This window comes from Oppia nitens, unplaced genomic scaffold (genome assembly GCF_028296485.1).
Source record: "Oppia nitens isolate AA-2021 unplaced genomic scaffold, nextdenovo-longstitch-racon4-pilon3 scaffold10_pilon_pilon_pilon, whole genome shotgun sequence".
NCBI lineage: Eukaryota > Metazoa > Arthropoda > Arachnida > Sarcoptiformes > Oppiidae > Oppia > Oppia nitens.
Window position 1 is genome coordinate 707,257 of NW_026533189.1, and position 21,461 is coordinate 728,717.

At 22.1% G+C, this 21,461-nt stretch overlaps 1 protein-coding gene across 2 annotated transcripts; it reads left to right on the plus strand.

Annotated features, from left to right (window-relative positions):
- The first annotated feature begins 201 nt into the window (after positions 1 to 201).
- On the plus strand, positions 202 to 18,907 carry LOC128957948 (rho GTPase-activating protein 7-like). 2 transcript variants are annotated; one of them, XM_054304901.1, is made up of 12 exons: positions 202 to 279; positions 773 to 967; positions 6,135 to 6,197; positions 6,788 to 7,098; positions 7,187 to 7,535; positions 7,591 to 7,781; positions 17,025 to 17,187; positions 17,266 to 17,366; positions 17,448 to 17,525; positions 18,089 to 18,290; positions 18,355 to 18,677; positions 18,757 to 18,907. In XM_054304901.1, exons 2-12 carry the CDS (start codon positions 814 to 816, stop codon positions 18,799 to 18,801), a joined length of 1,980 nt encoding a protein of 659 aa, XP_054160876.1. In that variant the 5' UTR covers positions 202 to 279; positions 773 to 813; the 3' UTR covers positions 18,802 to 18,907. The 2 variants fall into 2 exon arrangements, with proteins under 2 accessions (XP_054160876.1, XP_054160101.1); XM_054304126.1 differs by lacking the exon at positions 202 to 279 and having other exon boundaries at positions 420 to 967.
- The last annotated feature ends 2,554 nt before the right edge of the window (positions 18,908 to 21,461 follow it).

Here is a 21,461-nt window from a genome sequence, read left to right on the forward strand (position 1 = left end):
TTTTATAAACCAGTGTTTGTGTTAAATGTGTTGTCTTTTATCTAAAGGGTATCAGCGATACAAATATTTCAAAAAACTATGGTTACATTAGATTTGTATTACAGTGTTTATCCCAACATTTTATAGTTATTATTATTAAAATAAAAATAATCACAAAATATATGATATATAAAAAATATATGAATTGTTATTATTAGTGTATTTATATGAGTGGTAGCGTTAATGCCGTCTATTTATGATATGCTATATGTGTTAGTGTTGTTAGTATTGCTTTCAATTGTAAGCATTTATTCACTTATATTGAATGTTTTGAAGTGAAAGCCAATTATAATACTGCAATACAGTATTAATAACGCTTTTATGTTATAATTATTACAATACAGTATATATTGCCTTCAAAAGTCTTAAATAAAACATTTCCTTAAAGCAAATTTCAATTAAAACTTTTTTTTGTTCATTCATTTGTGTTATGTTTTTTCTCCTTAATCATTATCTATTAGTTTACTGGAAAAATAATGGTTAATTGAATATTATATGATATATATTTTTTATGCATTTACTTTTTTTAAAATCAAATAATTACTGCATTATTGAAATCAACAAACATTATTAACAAGACATACATTGAACTAAATTTTTCAAATATCAAGTTTTTTCAGTGTCTATGAGTCGCTGCTGTTGTTGTTTTAACAATATTTATAAACTTTTTGTTAAAATCTTATAATAATATTTACATAACAACTATAATAATAACAAATTCACTTTTTACCAGTCGTTTAGTTTTACATTTGCCATTACAATAGGATATTAGCCATGAATTCAATGGATAGCTCTATGAAAAAGTCTAATTTGTCTCTCAATGAAGATTTTTGGGCCGAATTGGATTCAGTCAGTGAAAGTGGTGTCGATGTCGGCCAAGATTACCACGAATTAGATGACAACTACTCACCCAACAAGTCATTGGAGGGTAAGTCTCATCATTTGTTAACTTGACTTAACTTTTCTCAACATTTTTGTTTAACTGTTTTATTATCAATTTATTTTATATCATATATGATATAATGTAATATAATTTCCAATGAAAAACACTAGTAGTGATATGTCTATTATATATATATATATATATATATATACTATATATATTATTCACATATTAATATAATATAGTATTATAACACTTATTATCAGACAATTTAAATTTTATGATTTTTTACTTTTATATTTGTATTTAATTGCCATAAAAATATTAATAAGTATAGATGTAATAGTAATATTACAGTTATTTTTATTAATAATTTATTTGTAACAACAATATGTATTTTAACTCTTTATGGTTTGCTTTCAATGTGTAAACACTTTATAACTTAAAATAATTGAATTTAAAATGACATCAATTAGTTTATGTCATTATAAATGTGTGACAAAAAACACATACAATTTRATTAATGTATTATTAATGACATTTAAAAAAATTGCTAAAATAAACAATAATATAAGTATTGGTAATTTTCACTTATGATTCAAAGTGCTTACAAAAGATTTATAATATCAATATGAATCATAACAAACAAAAAACTAAATAAACATTTCTAGAATTTGTTGAAATAATCTATTTATAGGATTATATAATATAAATGTATAAATTAGTGATTAATTATATTTTACGATTGATAACACGTTTTTAATTATAGTATCAAATTAGATACCAATTTATTAAACATTTTGAAAATTTATTTTTTCTTTATTTTAGACGACTATCTTTTCACATCTTAAACTTTCTAAAAAAGTTATATCTCATATAAAAATGTTATTTAAAATTAATTTCAATAGAAATATTAATAGGTATGACATTAATGATTGAGAATAATTAATATCACTATTTTTTTTTAATACCTAAAGATAAATAAATAAAATACATTTATAACTATCAACTTTGGCTTTCGAGTCACTGAATATTTCAAGGATTTTACAAATACTGTATTATAAGAAACTAATCTATGCTTTCCATTAGTTTTTATTTGTCACACAAATTAGTTTATTGTCAAAATTGATTTTATCTARAAATTTTGTATAATTAAATATTTGATAAAATATCATTAACAATATAATTATGATAATATCAGGGTTTAGTAACTATTATTGAAATAGATATTAGATTTTTGTTTAAAACTCCTTACGTTTATCGTCTAATTCTATTGAAACTAAAAGTTTTTTAACTCTTTATTTGGTCACTCTATTTATTGTATCGAAAATTAAAATACATTTTTTGATTATTATCTAAACATATTATTTAGATTTCATATAAAATTAATAACAATTAGCAAAATGTCATTTTATAATTGGTCATCATTTTCTTAACTACTACAATATAATATCAATATAATATTTTACAGTATATTAATTTTGTTATTATACAGTACTTGTATATTTTATTAAGTTTAATACAATAATATGACTCAAAACGTATGACTACWTAAAACATTGATGGGGGTCGCCAACCACCCGTATCTCCCTTCTATCCCCTTAGATGTTAAACATTGAATTGATACAAGTTTTAAATGATTGAATGAAATAGATAGTAAATCATAGAATCCATTATAATTTAATATATGGATATATTGTTCAATTATGCATATAATAAGTTAAAACACTAAATATTATTTTTTAACATACAATAATTGTTAAGTTATTGACACCTTTTTAAAAAAGATGAATACTTATAAGTATGTCATACGTGGATCACATAATTTATTATTATATAATATTATGTGTTATCTGTGATACTATTGATTAACAAACTAAAGTATATTACTCACACATGTTTATCTGATTGCATGTTGTTGTGTGTGATAATTATATAATAATCAGAGCATCCAAATAATAGTAAATACAATAATACATATTATTAGTGATATCGGAGAGCAACTCCTTATATAAAGTGTCGAAAATGAATTAAAATGTACGCAAATTATTTTTACAAATATTATCTTACTCTACAAATTTTTTTAGGTGTATTAATTTTATATTATTAAATTAAATAAAAAATCAAAATAATAAAATGTTTAAATATAGACAAATAGTTTCGAAGTAATGATAGTTAATATTTATACTAATATTTATTTTATTGTATTATTATTTTTACATTTTACTATAGGCAGTTAATTTACATAATTTATCAAAAAAAACTTGAAAAGTTTTGTTTTCTGAAATCTATACGAGCCTTTTTGTGTGTGTGTGTGTGTGTGTGTGTAGCAATTTTTTTGCGAATTTTGAAATTCTGACTTCAGATTCGGTTAGAGGACTACTAATAATGTATTGAAAAGTTGCATTAAAATTTTGATATCTCTTCGGGATCATATAGAAAATGGCGGCCAAAGTAAAGAAAATTTTAAGAAAAAATATTTTAAGTATAAATTTGAATAGAGCATCAAAAGCAAGCATAAAAATATGCATTAAAATTTTGATATCTCTTCAGGAACATAGAGAAAATGGCGGCCAAAATAAAAAAAAATTTAGGTAAAAATTTTAACGTTTAGAATTGTATAGAGCATCAAAAATAAGATATAATAAATTAAAATTATTTTTATTTTTTTAAAAATGGCGGCCAAAGTAAAAAAATTTAGGTAAAAATTTTAACGTTTAGAATTGTATAGAGCATCAAAAATAAGATATAATAAATTAAAATTATTTTTTTTAAAAAAATGGTGACGTATAAAAAATTAAGGTAAATTTTAGCGCTTAGAATTGTATATAGTATTAAAAATAAGATATAATAGATCAAAATTATATTATTTTTTCAAAAAATTATGATTTTAACTGTTTATTTTGTTATACTAAATCATTTAATACCAAACATGATTATATTTGTTTATTTCATTAAATTAATCATCTGATACTCTACATGACTAGAGTTGAGTTTATTTTGTCATACAGAGTAATTTGATACCCTACATGACTATGGTTGAGTTTGTTTTGTCATACCGAGTCATTTGATACCCTACATGACTATGGTTGTTTATTTTGTCATACCGAGTCATTTGATACCCTACATGACTATGGTTGAGTTTATTTTGTCATACCGAGTCATTTTATACCCTACATGACTATAGTTGAGTTTTGTTTGTCATTCCGAGTCATTTGATACCCTACATGACTATGGTTGTTTATTTTGTCATACCGAATCATTTGATACCATACATAACTATAGTTGAGTTTATTTTGTCATTCCGAGTCATTTGATAACCTACATAACATTATTTAAATTATGTATATTTTACCAGTTTTTTATTTTTGTTACTATATAAATTAATACTATATAATTATACCAACTATTTGGTTTCAACATATTTATGATATTCAAGTTTTTTTTCTAATAATGCTTTCTAGCATTCTTAACTGGTTTTATAATAAATTTAATTTTAATTTAATTCTGATAGATCATTTTGATAGATATCCAAATGACAGCTAATTTAAATATTTTTGTTTTAGTTATAATTAAAATAATAAATTATAAATAACGAGATAAAATTATATAGTTGAAAATAAAGTCACTTTTTAATATAATTTTTAAAATAAAAATAACTTAATGATAAAACTTAATTATCCAAATGAAATATTTTTATTAAATAAATTAAATAAAAATATACCAAAACAATTGCATACTAAATGACAATATATTATCATTATTTAACTATAGATTAGCGGTAAATGATAATCGTTAGTGCATTAAACTATGATTTTTTAATTAACCAAACTTCAATCTTAATATTATATCCGCAATAATAATTTATAAAATAATAATTAACAATCCATATTACCGGTATATTGTTTTTATATAATTTTAAAAAATGATAAACATTATTTTAAAGTTTTAACTATTTATTATTATTTATTAAATTATATATTAATTTAGTATTATTTACTTTATCAATATTAAAATTAATTAAGAGAAGTTTTGATGAATTTCATAATACTGTAATCAATGATTAGTTTTTAGATAGTTGATAAATATCATTTAATATATAAATATACATTATATTATACCGTATAAATTATCGAATTTATTTATAACTARTAATAATTTATAAATTTAAATAAAATTGACCAAGCGAATATTGATCCTAATTAAAAATTCAAATTATTTATGTTTTATAAACTCTTATTTAATATTTTTATAAAAGACTAACACTTCTACAATAGCTCATTGACTCTAACAATGAAACAGCACTTTAAAGACAAAAATATTATTAATTCAGTAAATCCTTTGTTTTCTTTAAAATTTTCTTTTTAGTCATTATTATGATTTATTTGTATATATATATTAAATGTGTGATCCTTTTATTAGACAGCTTGAATTAACTGTTTTACGTTTATGGTTATTATTTAAATTATTAATATTATTATAAATCGTGTGTACTGTACTATGATATCATATTATGATAGAAACTATTTATAGATAAGTACTGTAAATGCAATAATTTATTATTTTATATCTTATAATAGGCAAACATTTGTTTATCTTATAATAAGTTATATAAATTAATTATTAGTTAAGAATACTGTAATTATTTATTGGCAAAATCCAAATAAATATTGATTTTAATTTTCAACTAATCGTAGTAATAGCCTATCGTTTATTGTCGCATTTTAATAATATTACTGAATATAATCAACAATTTCTAACTTTTATTATTTAAAACAAATAAATAAAATAAAAGTTAAGTTTTATTATGAGTCACACTCTCGTTGAACTAGTTTTTAGGCCATCAAAACATATCATAATTATAATCAAAACACATTTTAGTCGTGTTTTTTATTATTTGATGACAGGAATTAACATATATATTGTTTTGGATATATTTTAATTAAACTCTTGTTTATACATTAATAGTTTTATTTGACTAATTTAATCTACACTACATCTACATATTAATTATTGATTTTGCTATTTTATTTCAATTAAACATTTGGTAAATTGTTATTAATTTATTTATACGACAATTAGATATTTTATAGCTATTTGTCGGCTTAACTATTTTCATCAATAATTGATTACATAAGTAAAATATGTGATTGTGTTTTATTTGATTAAAAAAAAGATATCAAATTTAATTGATATGTTTGTTGTGATACAGATTTGGCTGAAGCCGATTGGCTCAGAGAGGCTGGTCTTCAAGATATTATTCATTCACTTAAAGGTATTATCACTTAGTTTTTTTATAATTGTTTAATTTTTTATCTTATAATAAATTATTAGTCTTAATTTTTCTTAAATATAAATTTATATTAAAATTATTGAATTATTTTTCTTTACATTTTAATTTATAATTAAAAAAAAAATATTGAAAATAAGTTATTAAAATTTTTGTATTGTTTTAATACTATAAATACACTATAATTAAAAATTTATATTTAAAACAATATTTTACAATAATTATCCCAATTTTATTATACCTTACGGGTCTTGATAATTATTATTTTAAATTTTTAGGATAAAAATATTTATTTTTATTATTTAACAAAAATTTTAACATTCAAAATTGTTAGGTAAAATAATTTAGAACAAATAAATTCAACAAAATCATTTACTTATTTAAATATAAAAAAATAGTTTAGTTATGAATTAAATAAAATATATTATACAATATTAACATAATAGCAAAACTGTAGTAAATATTGCAATAAATTAAACTTTTTATGTGTGAATATACTGATAATAGTGTCATTAAGTATTAAAAATAGACTATTAATAAATCGATAGTATATTAATGATTTGTCATTTGATTAGACGATTGCTATGGCAGTGGCTCGACATCATTGGATGACCTGTTGGCTAACTCACTGTCCATACCATTGACTGAACGACAGACAAAAACAGTTAGAAAGCGTTACAATACATTGCGTTCAGCGATTGTCAAACAGAAAGGATATAACGGTAAAAGAGGTCAAGAAGTGGTCCAAATTGTCAACAGTAGTAAACAACGTCCGGATGTGAGATCACTGTTCACCTACACCGACAACAACTACAGCAACACAACTACCAACACCAACAACGGCACTGACAGCGCTTGTCTGGTCCAACAAATTGAACCAATTATTGTTTGTATTATTTAATTGATAGAAAATCGATGATATATACTGTAGTTGTAAAAAACTGCAATACATTTATTATGTCAATTGTTTATAGAATAGAGACATCTCTGAAAGCGATGGTATGCATCTGTCGACACAAAACAGTTATACATTGGATGTGCCAACTGATGGACGTCAACCAAGAAGAGGTTCATCACCAGACCTGTTAAAAGTATCGGCTCAAAGGCAAAGAACATCTTCAACTTCGTCAGAGATGGACAACGAAGGAGATCTTATGAAATTCAAGACAAAACCTCATCTTCAAAACCTCAGTAAATCTGCCACTAATATCAAAAAAGAAAGTTCGAGTCGTTTCAGTTGGACTTCCTATAAGAAAGCTTTCCGACTGACCAGCGATCGCAAGAATCCTCATTCATTGCTTGACACCGAAAACACTGAGACAGGTATGTGACTGTCAACCAATTTCACCGATATTTACGTCATTTTTGATTGATTTAGGTATTGAAGCCTTGAGTTTAAAATATAAATCTAGTCTAAGAGGTCCTGAAGACAGAAGTCATTTTCATTTGAATGCTAAACCATCGGTCGATACTTTTGGCAGCGAATACTTTAATAATGACGAACACATCACAGCTCAGGGATTAGGAATTGAAGTCATTATTAATCCTCAGTCACCTTATGCTTCAACAGTAAGTCTTATATCAATTTATTAATTTTTATTAATTTTAATTAATTAAATATTTATAATTATGTTTATATTATGTTTAAAAATTAAATTGAATACAATATTATTACAATTAAGTTTATATTATGTTTAAAAAATTATATTGTTATGTTAAAGTTAAGTTATAAAATATTTAACAAATAATGTAGATATAATATAATATTTAGACAATAATATTATATATTATTATTTTATATTATAATAATTAAAATGTATGAGTAATTTATTTACAATGCGATAAGTTTTATCAAAGTGAGATAATTTATAGCAAACAATATATTTCATTTAGTTTACATTAATTTATTAATATTATGACTATTAATTAATTTATAAGGATTTTTAACAAATTTAACTATATTTTGAAGCAATTTAAAGCAAATATGAAACAAATTCTATTATATAATCAAATTGATTGAAAAATATTCTTTAATTTTTAATTCAAGAGATTTAAAAGTAAATATTAACATTAATCATAAACTAAGCAAATTAATCACAAAATATATGTTTAATACCTAGAATAGTGATGCAAAATTGATTTTATAATTATTATTTTTTGAAAAATCAATAATAATCAATTTTTATAATAGATTAATAGGCAAAAATATGACAAAAATAATTAAATTTACGACAAATTAGTTGATATTCATTGACTGTGGAAACAGTAGAGAATTATCGGTTAATTTATTCTTACAATTAGTGCACTCCATGTTTGTCAATGTATTGAATCGGTTGTTAGCAAATCCAAGAAAACTATTGTCATAACTCATTGGATACGGCATTGCATTTGATATGGGAATTGTAGACATTGTTGTCATAAACATTGGCATCTTTTTCCTAAATTTGTTTTGTTTTTAAAAATACAAATTTAGTAAATATAAATGAATGTATAATTATACAAATATAGTATATAAAATTATGTTATACTTACGGCACAGGTATGGGTATAATAAATGGTATTATAATTTTGGTTTTTCCTTTTGCAAGACCAGTAAGAAGTTTAGCTTTTATTAGTTTTTTGAATAATTTGACTTTACTTGATTGCACTGAGTTTAGACACAAACAACAAATAAGTAGACAAATAATTACAACACTAAACACTTGTTTGGCCATAATTTTTATTGTATATCATTAGTATATAATAATGTTAAATAATATTTTGTGATCAGCTATGAACTGTCAAAAGTGAAACTGATGTCAAAAAGGATTGATTCCTTATTTATATATAAGTGTTGTGACAAATGCCTACTTTTATCTATATTTTGAATTATCGACGATTCTTCATACGTTAAATAGGGATAGGGATGCAAATGATGACAATAAGGCGGAACTATTTACATATGTTGTCTCAAATGACCTCTTAAAATGAGGTGCAATACCGCAAAATTGGTGTCAAATTTGCTAAAAAATAAGCAACGCTTGAATAGAATACTGTATATGATATATACATAAAAATTGTGAGACACATCGTGTTTATTAAAAAWTATTTGTCTATTTCTTATATTTTAAGTTTCCATATATAATGATAAATGCAAACAATGATATCTATTAATAACAAGTTTTACAATTTTTTAATTGCTTAATGAGTCAATGCATGAATAAGTACAGTGAGAGAGACAGTGATAGAGATATATATCAATATTAATATAAAAAATTATTATTATTATTAAAAGTGAATAGCTTTTCCACATATAATAACATTTAATAATATCCTATAACATATGAAAACAATTTGTTGATTTAGTTTATTTTATTTTTGGTGGCATTGTTTTAAATTTATGGTTTTTAATATTATTTATGRCATTTACTCCTTCTATTGTTTTGTTATTTATTTTRTTTGATAACTTATTTTTGAATATTTCTCTTTCTTTATTTACTATTATTTGTAACTATATTTATCAAATAATAAAAATTTAATCTATTTTTTGATATTTACATTTAATATAAGTAAAAGCTATTACTCATTTGCAAACAAACAAAATATTTTTTGTGATATAGAAATTTTGTTTTAATAATAATTAATAATTATTCATGAGATTTATTTATTAGTTAATTTTTATTTTACTATAAATTAATTTGTTAAYCAATTTTGGAATTAATAAATGCTTAAATTAATTGCCATTTGTTTTGGAGATTTATTAATGATAAAAATTATTTGTTATTAAATTATTTATGTAGTTTTATGTCATTTTATTGCCTATAATATCATACATAACGCAATTAATATAAATGACAAATATTTCTAAATAAATTGCATCACATGTAATAACAACACAATATTTCATTGTATATACGCGTGATTTATATACATTTCTTAAGTATTTATTTATACTTTATTAACTTACTATTAGTTCAAAGCTTATAGAAACTATAATGAAAAATATATAAATATTTAAATTTAGTCGATTKCTTACTGTTATATATTATATGAATTTCTATATAATATATATACTCTAAACTTTAGAGTCTAAAGTATACAATAGTGTCTTTTTTATTTTTAGTGTATATTATCTTATTTATATATTATTTATAAGTGAGACAAATATGTCTAATAAATTTATAGAAATTTTAGATTATTAGAAAGTTATTAAATGTTAAAATTAGTTAACCAAAGGATATTGATTTTAATATTCAATTACAATATTAAATTGATTATATATATATATATTAAATAATACAAAATTATTTATTGTTGAATACAAAATTGAGCGATTTATTCAATAGATAGTTGAATTTATATTAGACAATTGATATTAAAGAATTGATATTTATAAGTTTATAAAATTTAAATTATACAAAAATTTTATAAAAAACAAACATTACAACAATTTATGGATATGGATTATATGGATTACAGTATTAATATGGATACATGAAAATATTTTTTAATGTATTACTGCTGTTTTCATATCGTTACCAATCAGTAGGACAGTTATCAACTACAACTACAACAACTGTATAGCGCACAACCAGTAGAGCTAATTTAAATCCATAACTACCACAATGAGCACCACTACCACCACTACCACCAGCCTAAACCGTGACCTTAATTGTAATTAAATACTGGTATTATTATAAAACGTTTTTCAGGCTTTTCATAAAATGTTGTATATTTCAAACCGGATCCGTAGGGCTCATATCCGCCATATTGACCAAACATTCCTCCTAATTGTTATTTGTTTTAAATCGATTAATTAAAATGATTAATATTATACCAAAAAAAGGATTTTTTAGACTATGTAATACAGTATAACCAATAAACTAATATTTAGTATTATTTAGTACTTATTAGTATTTGCCGTTTTTTAGCTATTTATATGATATTAACTTTATTAAACAGTGTAAAAGCAAATATAAATTGTTATGTTTATGTAATTTACTCGACAATTGTTTTATAGATATTATCGATAATTAACAAAAAGTATTAGGGTACAAATTTTAGAAATAAMTTAATAACTGCGGGTTAAGTTTAATAAATATCATACAGTAAATAAATAATGAATATAACAAATAAATTACAGTATTAACTTAGATTTATACAGATATTTTTAATTTGAAAAAAATGTGTTGAAATATTTTTAAATATTTGAAATTATCTGATGAGACACATACCGTTGTAGTGATGGTGATAATGATGAATGTATTGAGTGGCAACACTGTACGAAATATTGGTAAATAAGATTAAATAAAAATTGTAAATAATATAAAAAGATATACCCTTTTGCATGTGATGGTGCCATAGGAAATATAATGGGTAATGGGATTGCGTGAAGTTTTTTAAACTTTTTTTTAACAATTTTGTGCAGTTTTTTCTTCCAAACTTTTTTTAATTTCTTTTTCAACATTTTTTTATACACATCACCGCAAACATAGTACTCGTCATTACCGATGATAAACATTATAATTATGGATATCATAGCACTATATATAATAGTCCTTCCAATCAAATCATTCATTATTTAATTAACAAAATGACTGATTTAATAATTAAAATTATAAATCGTTACAATTAATTAAAACACATAAACTAATAACCATTTTATTTATTTATTTTTTGTACGGAATATGAATTTAACACTTCATTTCCATTGCATTGTTAGTCAGCATCTCTTTGCCAATAAGGTCTGACCTCTAAATGAAATCACATTTAAATATCATATTTATCTGAACTTTCAGACATCATATTTAAAAAATTGGATCCCATTTGAAAGGTTTACTTAGAGAAGCTCTAAAAATATCAATTGTATATTCATATGTAAGGGACGGTTACATGCCGTCAGACCATTTAATCCTATCTACCATTGGATGATGACTTGTATGCTATTGTTTTTAGCAATGGTTAGCCACCAAAAAGATATTAATTATTTTTTGTAAAATAAATATTTAGAACAACAAATCAGGACAAAAGCCATAATAAAATACATTATTATTTATTATTAGGAAAGTTATAGATTGAAAAGTCATTATTATTATGATGACTATTAACATTTTATTTTATTTTTAAATTTTTTACTTAAAATAGTAATTAATTTGTTAATAATTATATTTATTCATATTTTACAAATCATTTATTATCTGATTCAATATTAGGATTAAAAATCAGATCAATAACAAACTATTATTAATAAATTGGTTGCTTAAATAATATTGATTTTAGTATTAGCTATTTAAAAAAAACAACTAATCTTAATATTAATAAAAAATAGAAATCAATCATATTTGACATTTATTGTACTTATAAAATTTTATAAACTTTAAACTTTAGGGTATTGCTAAACATTGTTTAAAAAGATTTTTTGTATGATTTTAAATATTTTAAATAAGTATTTTAAAAAAACTATTATAATAGGAATTTATTTTGGTATACATTTTTATAGTTATACTATTGATATTATAATAGAGTTTTGATAATTTTGAAACATATAAATTAGAATTATCACAAATTAAAAATTATATTATTGTAAAACTTGTAAACTATTTACACAAATATTTTTGTTTGTTTATAAATATGACAGCACTTGTTATAAATGATAGCAATGAATGAAAGTATTGTATGAGAGGACACACACATAATCAAAATCCAAAGTCATTAAATCCACCGAAACCTCCACCAAAACCACCTCCAAATCCACCGCCAAAGTTACTAAACGGTCCGCTTTAATAAAAAAATATTAATTATAATAATCTAAAAATTTAAAATATTATTTTAAAAAATACTTTTTACAAAAAATCAAAACTTACCCAAATTGGTAGGGAATCTGTTGCTGAAAGGGATTATTATTAAAACTCTTTGCGAGCAAAGTTCCGACGAGAACTCCTTTCAAAAACTTTTTGTTTGCAATATATGCGCATTGGATATGAATTTGTAATAAATTTATTATAATTAACAACAATATTGTAAATCTTATACATTGTTTGATATCTAATAAAGCCATTGCAACGAACAGCCATAAGAAGTTGGTATCAAATGAACTATCGATTGACTAAAAGAAACCTTTTTATAACTTTCGTATTGAAAAATAATTTTTTCTATATATATGTTGTAAAATATATTTTTTAAATTATGTGGTTTTCTGAACAAATGAAATGGCAATTAAATAAATGAAGCATTAGTTTTAAAGTGAATTTTTGATATATTTACGCTTCATTTAATTAAATCAAGATATCACATAATTAACATACAGTATATGATATAATGAACGCAATGGTACTATTGAAAGCTTAATTTATTTTTTGTTTGTTTAAAAAGTGCAATTTATTTTAATGATAATACAAAATTTTAAAATATTTTTCCAAAAATATATAAATTGAAAGCAATTAGTATATTTTATTATTATTGTAAATTTATTATTTCTATTATTTTCTTTTGTTGAAAAGCATTGAAAAAACAATAATTTATATATTATTATATGACAACAATGTCATAAAACCATAAATCAAACCATCGAACATTTGCTATCAATTTATAAGATATTTATGTATAATTGAATTTATTTTATTTATTTATAAAATAGTAGAGAAATGCAAAAAAACTTTCATTCATTTTCATTGAAGTAGAAAGTTATGTGGTTTTTATTATGATTAATAATAATAAAAGTATTAACTATATTAACTATAACAAAAACAAAATTACAATACTAGATATACAATATACTATATACTAAGTAATAATATTATATACAGTATAAAATGATTACCAATTATGTTATCACTTAATAAAATTATATAAAAATAAGTCTATCTATATTTTAATTAATATAATTTATATTACATATAATGACGTTTAAATGGCAGTTATGATAATTATATTAATGCAATTATTAAAATTATTTTTTATATTCTTTACCATCAAAAGGACCATTAAATTGATCATCAAATTGGTTGTGTTTGATGTAATTAATGCGATGATTGTGTTTATTATGTCTATTACATCCATGATTATAATGTTTGTGTTGATTGATTTCATATAATTCATAGTGATCTGGTTGATTGCAATTATAGTTACAATTTCTATAAGATAATGATAAGATAAGATAATTTTTTGCAATTATTACATAACAATAAAATATTTTATTATAATTTATTATAACTTACACTATTGGCTGATGATGTACTGGTTCTTCCTTTTTTGTTTCCTGATGTGGTATCGGTAYCGGAATAGGTATTACAGGTGGTGGACCCCTGTATTGTTGAGGAGGTCCCCGGGCCATATTAATTATACTGGCCAATGCTAATCCTTTTTCAAAATTAACAAACATTTATGAATCTCATTGAACAGTTAATTAATATTATAATGAATACCATATAATATTTTTTTGCCACTTTCGCATTCATTTACTAAGACAACGGTCACAATGAAAACATTAGAAATGACAAAAATCCCAAATTTTTTCATATTTATTATTTTTACAAATTTGATCGGTTATACAATATACTCTACTTTAATTAATAGTCAAATAACTCATTGAAACATTTGAATAGTATATATATTGATATAAATTTTTAAATCATATTCAAAAGTAAAAGCTGAAATAAATGACAAATAGTTTTGCATAAATATTTGTGTTATGATTTTATATCAAGTTTTACGATTGAATATTGCCATAATCTAAGTGTAAACTTGCATGAAGTAAAATTTTTATTATTAATTAATATTAATAATAATAATAATAATAATAATAGTTTAAAAAGATAATAATAATAATTTTAATGAATATTTACTTTTACTTTTATTTTTATAAATCTCTTCCTGATTTATTAAATCTAATGATAATAATTAAATACATTTCTATTTCTATTAATTGATATTTATTAAAAACCAATAAATTGGCACTTATTTAGCATTTTTAAATTGATTATTATTTTAAAGCACTTTAAATAGCTGATACTATTTAAAGCTAAGATACCTATGTTTATAACCTTAATGTTACAATTAAGTGAATAACTAGGGTATGGTCACAATTATAGACTCAAATCAATTTTGAATTATGTGTTTGTGTTATGTATTTTTAGCTTATATTTATATATCGCTTATACTATTATATGATACACTACTTTATAATAATTTAAGTCAATATGCACTATAACACAGTTTAAAGTTATAAAAGTTTAAACAATTATGTTTTGTTTGTATTTGGTCATTTATAATAGTTATAAAAATTATAAAATAAAACATTAATAGTTTTATTTAGTCATCCATTATTATTATTGTACAGTATTATACTACACTCGATATAATATATTTTATGACGAGTAAATAATATAACTATTAATTATAATTTATTATTATCAAATTGGCTAATATTATTTTCACATGTTTTCACACATTATTTGTATAAAATATAAATTATTTTAAAAAATATTTTATTAATAAATTATTAATTTTGATTGATAGTTTATAAACAATAGGTTTTTATGGATACAATGTACAGTATTTGACGTTTAATATTGATGTAGAAATCATATCACCAATAGCCACCATTTTGACCATGATCATAGGGTCTATAATGTTTTTTAAAATTAATGTTTTATACATATTAATGATGATTATATTATAAACATAAATGAAAGTTTCGATATAACTCACGGATAAAAGTGTGGATATGAAGGCATTGGGATCTATTAATTTCATAAATGATTTTTATATTTAATGTTTATATTAATGATTAACATTTAATTTAAATCAATTGACTTACAATCTTTGGCTGAGCTATTGGTATTATAATTGGTTGTTGAGGTTGTGGGGGTGGGTAACCATATCCGGGTTGCATTGGCATCTTGTATTGTTTTAAAAAACAAATTAGTATTTATATTTCAACTTTTAATATAAATTAGATTAAATAATATTTACCGGCATTGGTATTGGTAACGGTATATAATTTCCTTGATTATTGTTTCTCATATTGTTGAAGATTATTAAATTAATTTAAATTACTTAAAAAAATAAAAAATATTTTTAATAAGCTTACCTGTTTTGATTTAACAGATTTCCCAACGATAGTAATCCCAAACTTAATCCCAAACTATTGTGTAGTTTTTCAGTTTTAACATATAACTTATCCGACACTAGATATGCCATAAAAACAAATAAAAATGAAAATTGTATTATTTTTTTCATTTTTGAGTTTATTATAAAAATCTATGAACAAAACAAAGGAAAACTATTTTTTATAAAAAATAACAGAAATGTAGAAAAATTCTTTATATATATCGGAAAATTTTGTTATAAAATGTAATTTGATATCATTTATTGATTTTAATTTCTAAATTACAAAATCTATAACAAATATATCAACATTAATGGTGATTAAAAAATCAGATTATGATGTTTTTGATAATTATTTTTTATGTTTGTGTATACTTTTAGTTATCATTTGCTACATAATTTGTGACATATAAACGATCCATTGTTTTAGTCGACTTTATTAGTAAAAGTTATTTGTTTTAACAATTAAGTTTTCTCCAATTTTAGAAATCACTGTAATTTTTATCATATTTAATTGTAAACAGAAACTTAAATTAGAAATAATTGATAAAATTTAACGACCAATTGTTGTTTGTGAACAAATTTCTCATAAATTTAATTTCTATTTTTTGATAGTATTGTAGAGTATTAAGTACAGTACAGTATAAGCAGTTTGTAATATACTTATAATTTTTAATAAATATTTTTAAAACGACTTCATTGACCTAAAGTTAATACTTTTTTTAGGAATTAAGACTAAACTCATATGTCTGTCGACTCGAAGAATTGAATGTCGATATGAGAAAAAAGGTGAAGACATTAGCAATGATTGAGTTGTCGACTGTCCTCGATATGTATGAACTGGAGTTTGAAAAATTAAAGTTAAAAAAATCTAAGAAAAGGATTAAAAGTATATTTATTTTTTATAATATTTTTCTAATTGACATTATTTTTATAAATTAATTTATGTTTAAATATATGACTTCAGAGAACTCGGATAATATCTTGTTTGGTGTTCCACTCATTGACTTACACAACACAGACCTCCGAAGGAACAGTAGCTGTACTTTTCCTCTCATTTTGAATATTGTATGCATTTTTAACAAATAAATATTATTAAAATAATTATTATATTAATATATTTTATCAATTTTATTTGCATTTTATCAGTTATTTAATTACATCCGCAAGAATGGTCTCCACGAAGAGGGTATCTTTAGGATCAATGGTTCCCAGAATAGAGTAATTGTAAGTATTATCAATAGTATCTAATATTATTGGTATAATACTTACCGTATAACTCCTCCCTGGCCATCAGGGGCTATATGTGAAAATGTGAGCAATAAGTGAGATATAGCCCCTACTAAATGTTGATTTTAATGAATTATCAAATACCTCCACTATTAAAATAATTGAAGYTTTTTTRAATGTGTAATTACCCCCCCCCCCTTAAAAATGCTATATTTAATGGTTAATTTTCAATTTATAATGACCAATCGGAAGCTGATTATTGTGTTAATTATTATTACGATCATTACTGTATTATGATATATTTAATTTTATCTATTTTAACACTAATTGCTATTAACTGGCCTTTAATGGTTTCTGATTGAAATAGACCGATCTTACATATAGCCCTATCCCCTAATCGTTCGTTACCCCATGACTTCACATATTGCCCCAGTAGGGGSTATTTGTGAGATACAGCCCCATACCAAATGTTGATTTTAAATAAAAAAAAATATGCGGGTCTATACGGTAATAAAATTTCTATAATTTATTTAATAATTGTTAATTTGATTGACTAATAGATTCTTAAACAAGAGTTGGGACGACTGTTTCAGACATTATATAACAATYCAATTTCTGAAACCGATTGTATTGACAAAGTTTTTACAATATTAAACGATTACAGTATTTACGATATCTGTAGTCTTCTTAAGCAACTCATACGTGAACTTCCGGATCCACTTCTTACACAAGAACTACTCGAAGCTTTCCTATTAGTGCCAAGTATTCAACAAAAATAAATAATTTAATTCTAATATTTGATTAATTATTGTTATAATTTATAAAGAAATTACAGATTTTTTGCAACAAATTCAAGTCTTAAATTTATTAATATTACTTATTGATGAAAGTCATCGAAACACATTAGAGGCCATACTATACCTATTTAATGACATCATAAACCACGAACACCTCAACAAAATGAGTGCCCAAAATGTGGCCACTATTATGGCACCCAATTTGTTCCCTGTTTTAGCTGAAAAGAAAAGACTACCAAAACAACACCAACCTATGGATGGACTCAAAGAAATGGAGTATATTATGGAAAGAGCTAAAGACAGCTTCCATATCACCAAAACTCTTGTCTATAATTATGGAGTTTTGTTTCATGTAATTAATATTAATTTTTTTTAAATATAAAAAAATGTAATAATAGTATTAACCTAATTATCTAATTATCTATAAACAGGTGCCGCCGTACCTCATCGCACAAATACAGAGAAGAAAAAAGTGATTGATTTTAAAATAATTGTTTTATTGGATTACAAATATTTTTATCATTTATAGTCACAAAAATTTGCCATTTTTAATATAATCTATATTTTAATATACAATTGATTAACAATATTGTCATAAATATATTTAGTTGTATTCAAATATTTTATGTTCATTTTAATATAATCTATTTTATATTATAAATTATTTTCATTGTGTATAAATAAAATTATAATACTTGTATTTATAAAAATACTACCTGTAATTTCCAAAATTGATAAAAATTTAATAATTGGTACCACCAATTTGTTTGCATTGCAAATATTGTACATCTTAATAGATGATTTAGTTAAGTATTAAAAATTTTAATTTAAAAAAGTAATTTTATTATTATTATTATTAATAATACAAGTTTACATTTTTCTTCAATTTTCACACATTTTATAATTTATTAATATATAATATTATTAGACCAGTAAAATAAAAAATAAATGAATTGTAAAATAAATGAATTAATTAAATAAATGTATAAATATTATAAAAATGATGATTTATAATAAAATAAATATATTTATGCTATATTTGAAATTTAAACAAATTACAAATYATTGTTTGGAATAATATACACAAACACCGGTAGTATTCATCCATTACTAATGAGTCTTATAATTATKTTTAAAACTCTTATATTTTATATAAATTGAACAATTTGTGTTAAATTATACTTAAAATTTAAAAAAAATAATAATATTTATGTAATTAAATATAGTAAAGGTTTGTAGAGATAGGACAGGTATAGCATTGGAATCATAARACTTWAATAAGATTTAATTAATTATTTTTACGTCAAATAGTAATACAATAATTATGCGATTTCCGTTATTTCATATTTACTGAAAAATTTAGTCCTAAATAATAAATGTTAAAATAAAAAGTTTTAATTTACTTATTTATCGGTTAATAGCTTTATTTTTTTGAATAATGTTTTATAATTTTGAGGTAAACTTATTTGTGTTTTATTATTAATTTTTAAAGTTTATTAAAATTAATAACTACTTTACTATTGCTAAAATAAATAAACAGTTAATTATTTTAATTAAAATGAATTTTTATAAAGTTAATCTTGAAGTTAATCTTTTCTAATTTAAAAAATACACAATAATATAATAATTTAATTATATTTTTTATGTATTATACAAATAAATTTAATGCTTAAAACAACAAGTAATCACTAAAAAATAAATAAATTGTACTACCATTTGACAAAATAATTAAAAATATTAAGTTAAAAAATATGAGTTTTATAGTAATATAGTAGTAATTAATGATTTGCACRAATTTATCTTATGATTTATTTAAATACACGATTTGTAAATGACTTCTGTATAAATAAAATAAATGAAAAATAAATATTAACTGTAAGTAAGTAATGTTAATTAAAAAATAAGACTTATTTAAGTACCAAATATAAAAAATTTGTTGTAGTTTAAGGCTAACTACCAATAGTTATTGCCATATCCTCCATAGCTATCATGAATGCTATATAAAAAAATGAAATAGCAAAAAATTAATTAAATAAATAAATAATATAATTGTAACAAACTATTAATCATAAAATAATAATAATATAGATAGAAAAGGAGTAACATTTTTGCAAATAATTTTTATTGCTTAACATTTTCTTACATAATTGTATACATTTTTTATATAACAAACATTTAGAGTTGTATTGTATTTTTGTTTGTCCAACACTTCCGTACTTTGGTTACAATTGCACTCATTTTTTGAACAAAACATTTTAACAAAAAATGTCTTATTTATCAATAATGCATATTAAATATATTACTTTACTAAATAATTTTTATATTATTCAAAATCACAAATTAATTCATTAGGAAATTAAATTAACACTTTATGGATATCATTATTAGTTATTATTATTTAGTTGGTGTTAACCAACAGTAAATACAATAGAAATAATAACTTTTTTACTTAAAAACTACATTTTTGGTTTCAATAGTGTGTTAAACCAAACTAAAGTAGGTATCATTATTGTAGTAGTAGTGCCGTAAAACTTCACACAAAGATAACTAACAAACGATGGACTAATAGGTAACTGTGACCTATTTTTTACAGTTAACTATCGTTTTATTTTTGTGGCCTAACTATTGTTCAGCACATTTCACATATGAACTAAAGTTACGCTAAAGTAGTCTAAAAACAGTGAAGTTTTTTCTCTCTCTCCCCTCACATAAAATCAATGGCTGAGCTCTCCGTTATATAACTTGTTATATGAATGTCAATGAATTGGCAACACTGTCCTTGAAGGCCAGTCCAGTCTCCTCTCTTACATAAGACTAAAATTACTGTAGATATGGTACACTTGAAGTGAAATATAAAATTCAATTTGTTTTTCAATACATCAAATATATATGTAAATTGTCTGTTAATTTAGATTTTGTCAAAGTTTACAGATTATGTAAACCAGAGCAGTGGTCAATAAATTGATATTATAACATAAAAATTAAATTTATTTTATTACAATAATTTTATGAATGACTAAATCTAATTTGATATATCTATTAATGATAAATTGAATATATTTTTAAAATATGTTATTTAGTCGAATCTCTCAACAATTACACAATATATATGAGACAACATTGAAAACGTTTAGCC